Here is a 14,177-nt window from a genome sequence, read left to right on the forward strand (position 1 = left end):
ATTTAGTCAGTATTAAATGTCTGCATGTACTGGCACCCTTTATTTTTCATACGATATAAGTGAGTTCTTTAATGCTCACTACTAGAACATGATTGTCAATGCAGTACTGATAATGGTAATACTTGCTATTTGTCATATGACAGTGTTGGGAAGATAGGACACCGAGTGTAGCGCTCATCTTGTAACTACACCTTTAATTACACATACAAGCCCCCCGTCCCAAGGGTTGTAATACTATGCCATCTTTGTAATAACTGGTATTGTAATATCACTAGTATATTGTAATACATATAACCAAACCAAATAATCACTCGAAATGAACTGAGTTCTGCGTAGACAACTGGAGGAGAGAGTAGATAAGGAAAAAGTGGGGAAGAGAGAGGGAGAAGTATTAGCTGCTACTGTCCATGTATGACTACCCAATTAATGCCACCACCACCCTCAATTACTGGATAGGGGACCAGGGAGAGATGTGAGAACGTGTAGAATGTTAATATCCTACCAGGGCAGGTGTGGCAAAGAATAAATGGTAAAAGGATCCTGGCCTGACACTCAAATAATCCTGAAACGACTTGTGTACTACAGTATATAAAATAACGAAAGCACTTATGGACAATAGTATTGACACACCTTAATAGGGATACTGGACAATTAAGAGCACTAGGGCAAAGAGAATGGTAAGCCCAGTATCATGTTGGCAGGTACCATTAATACACAAGGGGATGACAATTTGAGAACATTTCATTATCACTTCAGAAAGACAATTCCTAACTGTTTCCCCAACGGAGGCAAAAGGAAATTAAAAAATAAGGTGATGGGTATAAGAGAGCCGTACTTACTACCACAGTGAATTCCGCTCGACTTTGAGGTGCTCAATGTTTGTTCTCCAGAATCTTGATCAGACCCCAACACCCGTAACCAGACAGGCCTCACTCTCGTGTCTGTCCCCTGTGTGCACGTGATCTTATATACAGCTGAACGGAGTATGTGAGATCCTCGTGTCTGTCCCCTGTGTGCACGTGATCTTATATACAGCTGAACGGAGCATGTGAGATCCTCGTGTCTATCCTGTGTCTGCACGTGATCTTATATACAGCTGAACGGAGCACGTGAGATCCTCTGCCTTTTCTGATGTGAAAATAATAATTCCTTATGGATTAGCATGGCATAATTGTAACTGGCAACCTTGTGACCACCTTCACTGTTGACCCAAGTTGACCTGGCCTTGGGTTAGTGTCTTACCGAGGTGTGAATTTCCATTGAGTACAGGCGACTAGTAGGTGATGTGCCCAACTGTTCCTGGTGTTCTGTTGTGTACTGCTCTCTCAGCAAACACATATATACTGTATATAAAAATGTGAAAATAAAGACATTTATTTTTTATGCAATGAGATTCAGTGACACATTGCTACTCAGTGTATGAAGCAATATAAGTATTGTTGCAGAATATGATTTTCCTCTATTTTGTAAAACTCACATGAACAAAATAGATAAAATTACAGTACAGATTTTAAACCACCACTCGTAATTGACCCAATGATGTTTGTACAATTTGTACAACTTTAATAAGTACAATACTGATATTATGAAAAATATATACAGTACAGTACTGTACTGTGTAACACATTTATTAAAGCTCAAGAAAACAATTATTTTGGTATTGTACAAAAATATTAAGTGAAACTATAAATAATAAAAAAATAATTTTTATTATGATAATGCTGTACATAGGAACTAGGTTATTCCTGGAATGATGACTATTAAATTTACACTTTAGTTCTGATAACTACTTATACCCCATACCATTTTATGTCTGCAAAACTGAAAGCCAGTTCTTAAGTTACATTCTTCCTACACCACCAATTCACATTCAGAATTGTTGTATTCAGAGGAAATTTAGCATCTTGGATTATGAGCATTTCTCTCATGTTCCTAGTAAGCTGTTGGCCATTGTTACCTTTGCCTACACAAAGGTAAGGTAATTATCAAAAGAAGGCACCAAACCGGGAAGGCTATGTAGCACCATCAAAGTGCGAAATAATCAGAGGGCGCTAAATATCACCAAGAATGCCAATACGAGAACAAAAACGCATAAGGCGAACGATATCAAAAGTATCCGATTCACCAAGAATTCTATCGAGGGACAAGTGACCGCGAGGGACGGTCGGAAAGCAAGACACAAGCTGCCTACACAAAGCTCATTACATGTTTTAAGGGGCTGGGAAATTAAATGTTGCACCTTATTCAAACGCTTTCAAATTTTTTGTACTGAATCTACTTGGCACGTGCTCCAACTTTGTTTAAATAATCACAAACGTAACTTGAAAAACAAGAAAATTAAAAATAATTACTGTATATAAATAACTTGAAAATTTCAGATTTTCAAATGAACATAAAAAATATTCAGTATCAAAAATTGTTCATTTGGTGTTATTATGCTCTCAGAAGAGCATATGAGCTTCATTTTTATTTGTTATTATTATAGGATTCAGTATAATTTACTGTAAAAAAATTATCAATATGGCATTTGAAATATGCGCCAAATTTTGACCCAAAAATTAAAAACTCCCAACATTCAAGGTTTATGAAAAAACAATCAAATAGGATTGTAGAACAGACAGCTGTGCCTACTGTGTGTGAAAATGGCGAGAATCGATCAAACTGGATTTTTAATGCCGACTCAAAGTTGAAACTCTAGTTTTAGAGATAATTGAACTTGAAGTTATCGACAATGAATACGGTAGTTCTAATTCATTAATTTACTTGTATGTTTTAATAAACATTGTTTGGCATTCGTACTCGAATATGTGAAAGTTTTAGGTCAATTTGTGTTGAAATGAAGTCAAGAAAAAATAACCCCCAAAAAACAAAATATAGGGATAATTATAATGATTTAGGGGATATATATGTATACTTATATAAGTGATAAAGCCCTAATCTGGTTCTTAATAATCAAAACACCCTAAAGAGACAGAAAATAGAGTTTGAAATCTGAAAATAGACTGTAACTGTAGAAAAAACCAGTTGAAGCTGATTTATTTGTTGACCAATTACATTCTATCTTTACATAGTTTAGAACAGGTGTGCACTCTACAGGATGTAAAGATTACAACAAAATCAGATAATAAACAAAGGAGAAAAAAAATGATAAAAAAAAAATTTCTTCTAAAAAAAAAATTGTGGACAGTGGTGAAAGTAACAGATAATAACATCGGGCAATGTATTTGAATGATATACAGTATAACAAAATAGAGCATAATAACATACTCATTATTATTTGCTTTATTATGTATTATTCAGCAATGCTATAAAGGCACCAGCTGCATATCCACTTTGTGGACACTTCGTACTACTATTTTTCGTCTTTGTGTGTTGGACAGGTGCTTGTATCTCTTTATTACTGCATTATCCATCAGTTCCAGTTAATAGGAGCTGTTCTCCTTATCAACAAAATGTTCTTCTTTTTAAAAAATTCGTCTAAAATCAATTTCTGAAAATATTGGGATGAAACTTTCACGACGCTGAAGGCAATAAGTTGGAGATTTGTTTAACATTTATTAGTAATTTTCACATAATTTGAATATTTTGTCTATTCCTGGCTCCTTAAATGATTTTGGAAATATTTGATATTAACAATATATAATTTCTGGTATCAAAATTTTCAGTGTTGACACACCATTACCACCTCGGATAAAATGTAAGGATGACTATTAAACTTAATCATCAAAACCCTTATAACAAATGCCTATGAAAAAATTTGTGTGAAGGAAAAATGCACGAGTACAAGTCTTGCATTCTTGCTGTCCCTTTCCCCCTCCCGCCACATGTCTTGCCTCACAGTACATCAGCTGAGTTAAACACCTGCCTGGACGGTAGAGCAACGGTCTCGCTTCATGCAGGTCAGCGTTCAATCCCCCGACCATCCAAGTGGTTGGGCACCATTCCTTCCCCCCGTCCTATCCCAAATACTTATCCTGACCCCTTCCCAGTGCTATATAGTCGTAATGGCTTGGCACTTTCCCCTGATAGTTTCCTTCCCTTCGTCCCCTTCCCCCTGGATGACCTTAAGACAGCAGTGTATTGTTTAGGCTTTACAGATACAGAGGTCTGTTTGAGTCCTTGACCCCTAGCTGAAAACTGAAGGAAATGCAAAATAAAAATGATAAATATTACTGGCTTGTTAACAGCATCACTAAATTGGGGCCTAAATTCAGCACAAACATCATTTGTAGAAAAAGCCTGCATTGAGCGTAATGAAATGTCTCTTTGCTGGTGAGCCCCATTGGCTTCCTGGAGCTATCTTGCCGACATGGTTCCCAACTGCTAGGCAGAAGGCAGAACAAACAGCAGCAGTGTTTGCTCCACCAGCACCGTTTGTTTTATTGCTCCACCAGCGCCGAATGATAAGAGGAACCAATATTTGGCATGTGCTGCTGCTCATAAAAACAACCAAGGAATGAAAGCCCCATGTGAATGGAGACCGAACAGCAACAATGAAGGGGAAAAAAGTGGCAAAAAGGGTGCACATATGTTGAAAGTTATACAAGGTTTCAGCAAGCATGTAGTCTTGACATTACAAGTAATTAAGCCAGGGTAATTCATGGTAAGTGGGTACTGCTTTATCCTGTTTTATTCATGATTAAACAGATAACTGCTGTGTATATTTAATAAAATATACTAGAAATAATATAATTGTTTTAAATTTACGTACTGTTTGAACAACCTGCATGTTTTATTAACTAAAATTGCTCTATTAAGTACATCCATGCCATTATCCTCTAATTCCAAACCTGCTTTCACTTGTTGACCAAACCACACACTAGAAAGTAAAGAGACGATGATGTTTCGGTCTGTCCACAAGTCAATTGTGACTTGATAATGGTCCAGGACAGACCGAAACGTCGTCATCTCTTCACTTTCTATTGTGTGGTTTGGTCAACATTTTTCAACCACGTTGTTGTGACCCCTCTTCTGCCCCTTTCACTTCTTACCACTTTTGAGCCGATGATAATCTTGCAGCACTGGCTGTGAGGGCAGATTGAACACAGGATTCTGCAGGAACAGTAGGCAGAGACTGAAGTGTAGTAGAAGCAGACGAATTAATATTTGTTGAGCTTCTTTCAAGATTGCAAAACTCCGTTTCATTCTGTAAATCTGAGAATGACAAGGCTGGAGTGCTTCTTGCTTCAAATGTAGCAGGATTGCAGAGTAATGTTGAAGTCGGTTCAGGTACGGTGATATCAACAGGACGTAATGAGGAATTATAAACGGGAAATCTCCCTCCAGCTATTACATTTTGAGACATTTGAGTTGAATTTCCTATATCCATTGATATTAAGGCAGAATGATCTTCTGGTATCGAGGAAGAAATAACTAACAAGGTGTTATTGCTACTTAATGGTAAAGTACGCTTTGGAGTTACGGTATTTGAATTTGTGTTTAAGGGTACGGGTACACCATCAATTTCCACAGATGATGTTAGTGAAGGAACTCCTAATAATCTGGATGAAAGTGGCAATGTTTCCTGATTGCAAACATTGCTGTCACTTAAAATCTTATTTTGATTATCACAAAAGGGAGCAATATGAGATTCAACATTTCGATAATCAGAGATGTTAGATGTATTTGTGCGTTGTGGTGAAGCATTATAGGCATGCCTTTCCACATGTTTCTTCAAACTGCTTTTAGCAGTAAAAAAAGATCCACATTCATCACATCTAAAAGGTTTCTCCCCTGTATGAGTCCGTTTATGTTTATTAAGTGTACCAATCTGTGCAAATGACACACCACATAAAATACATTTATGGGGCTTTTCTCCAGTATGAGTTCTGATATGGATTTTCATTTGTGATTTTGAAAAGAATCCCATTCCACAAATGTCACACTTTAAAGGTTTTTCCCCAGTGTGTATCTTACGATGTTTTGTTAAATCAGACATATCTGCAAAAACTGTGCCACACATTTCACAACAATATGGCCGTTCCCCTGTATGGGACTTCATGTGGCGATCAAGAGAATTTTTTACTGGAAATGCTGCACTGCAAATTTGACATTTAAAAGGTTTTTCCCCAGTATGAGTTTTATTGTGCCTTGATAAGTTTGAGTTACTAGAAAATCGAGCATCACAAAAGGAGCACTTGAATGGACGTTCACCTGTATGGACCATTATGTGTTTCTTATATACACTGCTGATAGAGAAAGCTGCTCCACACGTTTTACAAATGTAGGGTCTTTCCCCCGTATGTACACGTATATGAACTTTGAGATTTCCAGCTTGTGAGAATGACAGTCCACATTCTTGGCAAGCAAATGGCTTCTCACCAGAATGAATTCTCTTATGAGTTTTTAAGTGCCCATTATGAGCAAATGAAGTATTACACACTTCACACTTGTATGGCTTCTCTCCTGTGTGGGTTCTGCTATGCTTCTTTAAGGAAACTTGTTCATAAAATGATAACCCACATTCTTTACAGATAAAAGGTTTATACCCAGAATGCAACTTTTGGTGTCTTTTTAAATTGGACTTCTGATTAAAGACAGAATCACATTGTTCACACTTGTACAGTTTTCCACTTGAATTTTGTCTAATATCATATGAGTCATTCCTACTGCTAAACCCGCTTCCTTTATTCAGATTTTGCTGCAACAACTCTGAAACCATAGAGATAAAAGAAAAACTTTGTAAATAAATTATCAAGCAAAATATCTCTGCTGTAGTTTCATAAGCAAATTTAAAGTACAGTAATGGAATCAAATATGTAATGAGAAGTACAAAACTAGTGTACAGAAGAAATTTTTCAGCTGATATAATATTAGGGAGATAAATATTTAGGATTAAAAGTATTAGATCTAGAAAAAGACAAAGGTTCAAATATTATAAAAATTATTAGACAAAACATGAGATAAGGAGCTTAACATGGATCTTTGAAAGAAAAATGAGTAATAAGCAGCAAATTTAAAAACTGTATATTTTGTATATAAGACTTGATGTTACTTTCTTATTTAGGGGAAAAAGTGGGTGTGGGAGGCTCTGTGTCTGTTACTGCAAATGAAACCCTCAACTTGATTCATCTTTGTTCTTTTCACATGCCAAATCATTATTTCCAAGCCCTCACTCCTTCATTTGATGGATGGCTGCTTATATTTTCTTAAAGATACAGCTGTAGGCCCAGATTTAGCATTTTGGATGCTAAATGCCCCGCTCTCTTTCCTCTTTCCTACCATCTATAGGTTTAGTTCCTTTAGACCCTATTTGTACCCCATCCCTCGCAATTTTGGGATGAGCCTCGTTGCAGCTTATGAACCTTTTTGAGTTTCCTTGTGTGTTTTTTCAGATGAGGCTCCATGACAGGGCAGCATATTCCAAAACTGGTCTCAAGTAGGTGGTGTACAGGTTTGACAACAATGTAGAGTTGAAACATAAAATCAGAAAAAACAAAAACTGATGGAAACTTTCTCAAATTTAATACTGTAGAGGATAATCCACTTATATTCCCTCTGCTAAACTTATGAAAGCTCTCCTTAGAGATTTGATACTTTAACTCTTAACTTTAATTGGGAGGGTCCCAGAAGTAGTCAGGTTCATTCTCGACTCACAATAAATAATTCCAGGTTCGAATCCCTCGCAACACAGAAATGGTTCGGTGCATTTCCTATCACCTCATGCTCCTGTGCACCTAGCAGTAAATAGGTACCCCATAAGTTAGTCAGCTTGTAGTGGGGTTGCATCCTGGGGAGCGTCAGTAATTTAACCCTAGGGATGGGGGGACACCTCAATATAATCCTAACATATACTGTATGTATAAACTAGCTGCCTGTCCCCCGACAATGAATTATTATTATTATTATTAATTATTAACTCTACATTTACCATGGTGATAAAGTAACAGCAGCAGTACTGTATGTGCAATTGTATAACCATAACAGCAGCAGCAGCAGCTTTTGGCAACAGTGACATCATTAGTGTAAATACTAAAATAAGGAAGAGGAACAAAGGAAAGTTAAGCCATTTGGATGCAACACCCTTTTTTTCAGCTTTATCCCCACAGAGTGGGGATAAAGCTGAAAAAAGCTTTATTAAAAAGCTTTATTAAAACTTTATTAAAAAGTAGCTGAAAATTAAATTTTTTAATTCATTTTTTTAGTGCATTTCTTGTAAGATAACACATGCTCTTTCCAGCTTGCAATTAATTTGTCTTTCTTTCTGGCAGAGGATCCCTCAGTGGCTTTCCAAATCTAAGCACTGATTGCACTATGCCTCTTGAGTTTCATTTCAATCTACTGGTAGATTGAACTCTTGTTCGCCTAATAGGGTGAACAGGAGTTCGAGAAATCAGGTGAGTAACTCTGGCTTGGAAAGTGTGCATCCCAACTGGAGATCCACCAAATCAAGGTTTGTTGAATCGAGGTTCCAATGTCTTTTCAGTTAGCTAGACATTGTGCTATTTACTAGTCATTCAGTCTTTCAGGCTTATGTAACTCGGGGAAGATTGTTAGTGAAAGGCTTCTGACCATCACTTAGAAGAAAAGTGTGTCACTTTTTTTATTGCCACTTATAGCTGGCACTTGGTGGTAGCGAGATAAGGCAAGTGAGGTGTAGCAATTGGCCGAGAATTGTTCAGAGTTCTTATTAACTGCCATGAGTGAAATTTAACTAGAAATCTGCAATATGATATCCACGTTTGTGACCAGACCAGAGTTTCTTTGTTCATTGAAACTAGATCAATTCTGTCTCCAGTGCTTACATGCATCTTAAACGACCCTGCAGGGGCTCTATAGCATTGGTGATGCAAGTGAAGTTTGTTTGACTAATTGAGACTTCAAGGTATTCAGGAAGATTTATCCATGAGAGCAGTATTCTCAGAAATATTAAGAGTAAAAGGATTAGGTTCAAAATTTCATCTTACAGACATTGTTAGTATTGATATTACCTCTGTTGTGTGTAGAGTCCCTTTCACTACTCTCTACACTGCCACTGCTGGGCAACTGTCTCGAAACATATTCCTCAGGCATAACTGTCTGAAATTACATACATAAAATATCAATATCTCATAAATTACGGTACACATAAATTATATATGAACTTATTATCATCTAGCACCTTTATTATTTTTTATTAACACATTCTAATACTAAAATATAGTATTCTACTGTATACTACTAAAATATAATACTGTACAATATATTTTCACCTTTGCAAGAGGAAATTAAAGGTGAAGCATTGAATGTAATGAAACTAATGAAAGAAATTAGAAGATGCTAGGTAGAAGAGAGAGATGGCAGGTGTTGAAGTGATGATACTAAGCAGAAGAGTGAAGGGGCAGGTGTTGAAGTGATATCACCAGGCAAAAAAAGTGACAGGGCAGGCTGATTGGTTTAAGTGCACTGGTGCTTCAACATCTTTTCCTAGTTCATTCAGTGATCTTGACACTTCAATATCTTCAATACCCTCTTTAATACCTGGACTAACATTCCCTGCGTCTGGTTCATCCTTTCACCCCAACCTTTTACCTCCATTTGATGTGTAATGATACTACAATGACACTACAGTTCAATGACAGACCTTAAAAAATCAGGATGATCACTAATTTTATAGTACTGTACCAATACTGATATGCATATTTGCGACTTTGCTTGAATGTATCATATTACAACCAAAATTTGTAATACTGTAACCCATATTACCTACTTATAAATAAATAAATAAATAACAAAAATAAATGCTAGTGTACATATTTTTGAATCTTATAATATACAGTATATTAAAGTACTGTACTTTACCTCTCTTTCATTAACGGTTTCAGGATTAGCTTCTCGAGTACTTTCTCCTTCCACTTCTTGCTTCCTCCATACTTCTCTCTCCGCATCACTTCTCTCATTTATGCTGATACTGCAGCTTAGTTCATCCATTTCTGTTATCTGCTTATCACAAAAGAATAAGCAGCATGAGCCTCAGCAAGAAACTAACAAGTATTACTTAATCATATTTTTTATAAGTAGGGAGCCGGTCGGCCGAGCGGACAGCACACTGGACTTATGATCCTGTGGTTCCGGGTTCGATCCCAGGTGCCGGCGAGAAACAATGGGCAGAGTTTCTTTCACCCTATGCCCCTGTTACCTAGCAGTAAAATAGGTACCTGGGTGTTAGTCAGCTGTCACGGGCTGCTTCCTGGGAATGGAGGCCTGGTCGAGGACCGGACCGCGGGGACACTAAAAGCCCCGAAATCATCTCAAGATTAAATAAGTAACCCCTTTTTAATTAAATTTTGTAGCCACAGAAAGGGAGAGATGTTACCCAAGTGATGACATCTGTCAAATTCTGGAACATATAATACCTATGAGTCATCTTGAATCAAGAGATCTCCAATTTATGAACACCAAAAAAAATCCGATACTGTATTATGAACAACCTCTCAAGTCATTATTTTAGCCTTGGTTCATCTATAAGAACCAATTCAAAAGTCTCCACAATACAAACAGTGCTACTAATGCACTACTGTATTTCAGCTGTGTATTGAGGAAGGGTCCCTTAACACTTTCAATTTCCAGTAAACGTTCCATTGACGGTAAAATGCGTCATCCGATTGCTATTCATGAATATTTGCATATTCATCGCTGTCACATGTAATCTATTATAAATTCTATTTTGTTTTTCCATCTACTGTATTCTCTAGAGAAGTCATCTGATACAAAATTTATAGTTATAATCCAAGAAATAACAAAGAAAACATTAACTGATTATAAACATTTTAAGAATTGCTAAGTGGGACCTGCCGAGGATGCTAGGTTTACATTCCACAACTTTGGTTTTGCATCGATTGTAAACAATTGCAGACAATTCATTTCTGAACATTTTAACACCATATTTATTATTATAATCCAACAAATAAGTTAGAAAATGTTAAATGATTGTAATAACAATTTCACATCGTTGAGTGGCCCACAAGCTGCCAGGGGAGCCCAGAACGTTTACAGTCTAAAATGCATGGAGAGGCTGGACATGAAAGTGTTATTATTAGCTGATAATAAAAGAATGTGTTGATGGTGAACTGGTACCCATGCATCATTACCTTGTGTTGCCTCCTCCTTTGGTAATTAGACCTCTTCATAAAGCATGAAAACAGATAAGCACGGCAACGCCATCATTCAAGGTAAATAAAAATCAGTACAGTATTTCTTATATTATTTGCCTCAGAAATGTGGGTTTTGTACGTTGATTTTTGGTGTTCAGTAAATAAATACCTCATTTATAACATTGGAAAATCTTGTTCCAAATTACAAATGGCCAACCTTACGACTGCCTTGTTAGAATGCATCTGATTCATAAGTTGAGGATCGCCTCTCTGAATATTTGTAAACAAGGATAGATACAGTTAATGATAAAATGAAAGAGAAAACTGGTTAAATGGGTAAACACGGCTATTCCCATGAACCCATGTGCGATTCCACTTGGATAAGCTGTGCAATTACAATTACCATACTTTAGAATGGATGCAAATTTTCTTAAAATTACATGTAGAAGGATTAATAGGTTAATCCCAAGGACTAGGAACCTTAAATTTACATTACCCTCAAAGATGACTTAAGAACAGTATGCATATGAATAACAGGGTTAATTAAGGGGGCATACAAGCCGAATTTTCAAAATATAAACTCTAGGAGAGGAATCCTGTTTTGTATTAAATGATATACAGTATTCAGTGAAATGGAGAAGGGGGTTGGTCCCATCAACAGGGGGCCTGATGCTGAGGGGACAGTGCTCGGGGTTCGTAGTCCTAAGGGTCCAAGTTCGATCCCTGGCGAATGCAGAAACAAATGGGCAGCGTTACTATTACCCTGAAGCACCTGTTCACCTAGCAGTAAATAGGTACTTGTCTTGCTAAATAGTTAAATGTCTTGCCCACCTGATACTGAAATGGGAGATACAGTAGTTCATTTTGTACATAAACACATATTTTTTGAACTGCTTGATTCATACATGGTAACCATTTTCCCAAAACCACATTAGACATAACTTAAACATTACTTAGACATTATGTGTAATTTAGACATAATTAGACATATGTTTCATATACATTTGTAATGTACATTAAGAGTAATTTTTGTTGTTATTAGATTAATAAACAAATATAGTATCAACTTACTGCAAGGTCAGGATTACGATCTTTGCTAAACTCTCCAACAGGAAGAGCAGTAAAACCAGAGGAACAAAGCTTGATGACCCAACAGGAGCGCAAGGCGTATACCTAGAAGGTGAACTCTTTTTAAACTCTCTTCTATTGTAAAACTAGAAGAGGTGCTACACAATTCATTGTATCCAATTAAGTATACCATAGTTATGAGCCCTTCATAAAAATTTCATATAATTACTCTAACTTTAAGTTATCTATAATTAAATGTCTCTCCCACCCGATACTGAAATGGGAGATAGTTCATTTTGTACATAAATACACATTTTTTGAACTGCTTGATTCATATTTGGTATCCATTTTCCCAAAACTACATTAGACAATATGTTTCATATACATTTGTAATGCTCATCAAAGGTTCTGTATTTTCTCAGGTAAATTCAGGTAAATTTCAGCTCAAAAATGTATACAACACAGTTGCAGCTGTAAATTTCAATTTTACTGGCATAGTATTATCATGATGCACAGTAAGTGGCCTTGTATGTTTAGATCCAAGTAAACACACTTATCTGAAGTTAACTAAGGATATACCCATCAATTATTACATCAGTCAGAGACCCTTATCTAAAGAAACATACCCAGGAAAATACAGTTGCATTGAGAACAATATGTGAACTGAATATAATTATTTTATACTATTGGGTTTGCATTCAAACTTTTCAACCTTATAATGCCTAACATACATTAATATAAAATATGAATGATAATATAAGGAGTAGTCTTTGACAAATAAAAATATTACTCAATGTGTAATAGTGATATTATATTGTCATACATAGCAGTTGCAGTGTGAGACATGATCTGTTACCAGCCATCATTATAATTAAATATGTGTACTCAGACAAATTACAAAAAGTAATGTCAAGTGCATAAGGCCACTTATCTTGCATCCTAATACTCCTAGATCAGTCAAATTAAAGTTCATAGCTGCGTCTGTGTTACATGCACTTTTGACCGGATATTTTATAAAGGAGCTCCTAACAAACCAGACATGGCAATTTCATCGAGACCTTTAAAATACTGAACAAATCGTAAGATATCAATCCAGTCCACTTCTTTAAAAGGTACAATGTAATTCACACAAGAGGCAACAGTTCCAAGCTCAACAAGTTACAATGTAGCACATAAAGCAGAAGGTGCTCTTTCACCGATAGAGTAAGTGGTACCTCAGGTAAATTCAGGTAAACCATGAAGGTATCATTTTGGTAATGATATTTTCATTTTGTCAATAAAAATTTTCAACATAGGACATTGCAGGGTTATAAAGTTTGCTGTTTATGATTTTAGGCTACACATTGGATATTTTTCATTACATATACATTTCGTTTATCTACTGGAAGCGAGACCTGGATGCAATGAATTTTAAATTTTGCATTATAAGCATTTTTTTGGTTCGCTAGCTAAATTCGTGGCTAAATACACATACCCCGTGCTATTTTGTGAAGTATTATTAGTCCGTATTATTATTATTATTATTATAATTTTTATTGTGTATATTACCTCACCCATTCAGAATAGTTAAAAAAACACAAAATTACATAACTATTAACGAAGACATATTCTGCTATCTAAAACAATCAAAATATATTACCTCCATTTAAAAGTAGAGTATTTAAAGTTAAACAAGACACATGAGGTCTGTTGTTAGGATAAAATAGGTATAACAAAGAAGTGGCCAAGGTTGAGACAACTTTGTTTACATGTCGCCAATGATGACGTTCTTGTAGCGGAGACGGAACCATTCCTTCAAGTTTCTGGAGAACAGCTTGTGACGCCATTCCTTAAGGTTTCAGGAAAATTGGACGACTTTTATTTATTTATTTATATACAAGAAGTTACATCGGGGGTTAACAGAGAATATAGAAAATAAGTTGAATTAACATTCATGTAAAGCCACTAGCACGCATAGCGTTTCCGGCAAAGATACTTTAAATGTCACTGGCTTCCTGTCTTTGTCTAAGCCACAGGAGAAATATGTAAACTCAGAAT

General features: G+C 36.1%; 1 protein-coding gene across 3 annotated transcripts; it reads right to left on the reverse strand.

Annotated features, from left to right (window-relative positions):
- Positions 1–263: 263 nt before the first annotated feature.
- Positions 264–13,930, reverse strand: LOC123749986 (zinc finger protein 25). 3 transcript variants are annotated; one of them, XM_045732113.2, is made up of 6 exons: positions 13,780–13,930; positions 12,144–12,245; positions 9,781–9,918; positions 8,931–9,018; positions 4,992–6,651; positions 264–1,343 (listed from the first exon to the last, which is right to left on the reverse strand). In XM_045732113.2, exons 1-6 carry the CDS (start codon positions 13,783–13,785, stop codon positions 1,274–1,276), a joined length of 2,064 nt encoding a protein of 687 aa, XP_045588069.2. In that variant the 5' UTR covers positions 13,786–13,930; the 3' UTR covers positions 264–1,273. The 3 variants fall into 3 exon arrangements, with proteins under 3 accessions (XP_045588069.2, XP_045588078.2, XP_069190231.1); XM_069334130.1 differs by lacking the exon at positions 264–1,343 and having other exon boundaries at positions 1,691–6,651; positions 8,931–9,014; positions 13,780–13,911; XM_045732122.2 differs by lacking the exons at positions 12,144–12,245; positions 13,780–13,930 and having other exon boundaries at positions 8,931–9,014.
- Positions 13,931–14,177: the final 247 nt, after the last annotated feature.

The sequence above is a fragment of the Procambarus clarkii genome, chromosome 4 (assembly GCF_040958095.1).
Source record: "Procambarus clarkii isolate CNS0578487 chromosome 4, FALCON_Pclarkii_2.0, whole genome shotgun sequence".
NCBI lineage: Eukaryota > Metazoa > Arthropoda > Malacostraca > Decapoda > Cambaridae > Procambarus > Procambarus clarkii.

Excerpts from the sequence above, each read along its gene's own strand:
- LOC123749986 (XM_045732113.2), bottom strand. Across the intron at positions 9,919-12,143 it reads ATCGTAATCCTGACCTTGCA|ATAACAGAAATGGATGAACT; the intron begins GTAAGTTGATAC and ends TGTGATAAGCAG. Across the intron at positions 9,019-9,780 it reads AAACCGTTAATGAAAGAGAG|ACAGTTATGCCTGAGGAATA; the intron begins GTAAAGTACAGT and ends ATGTAATTTCAG.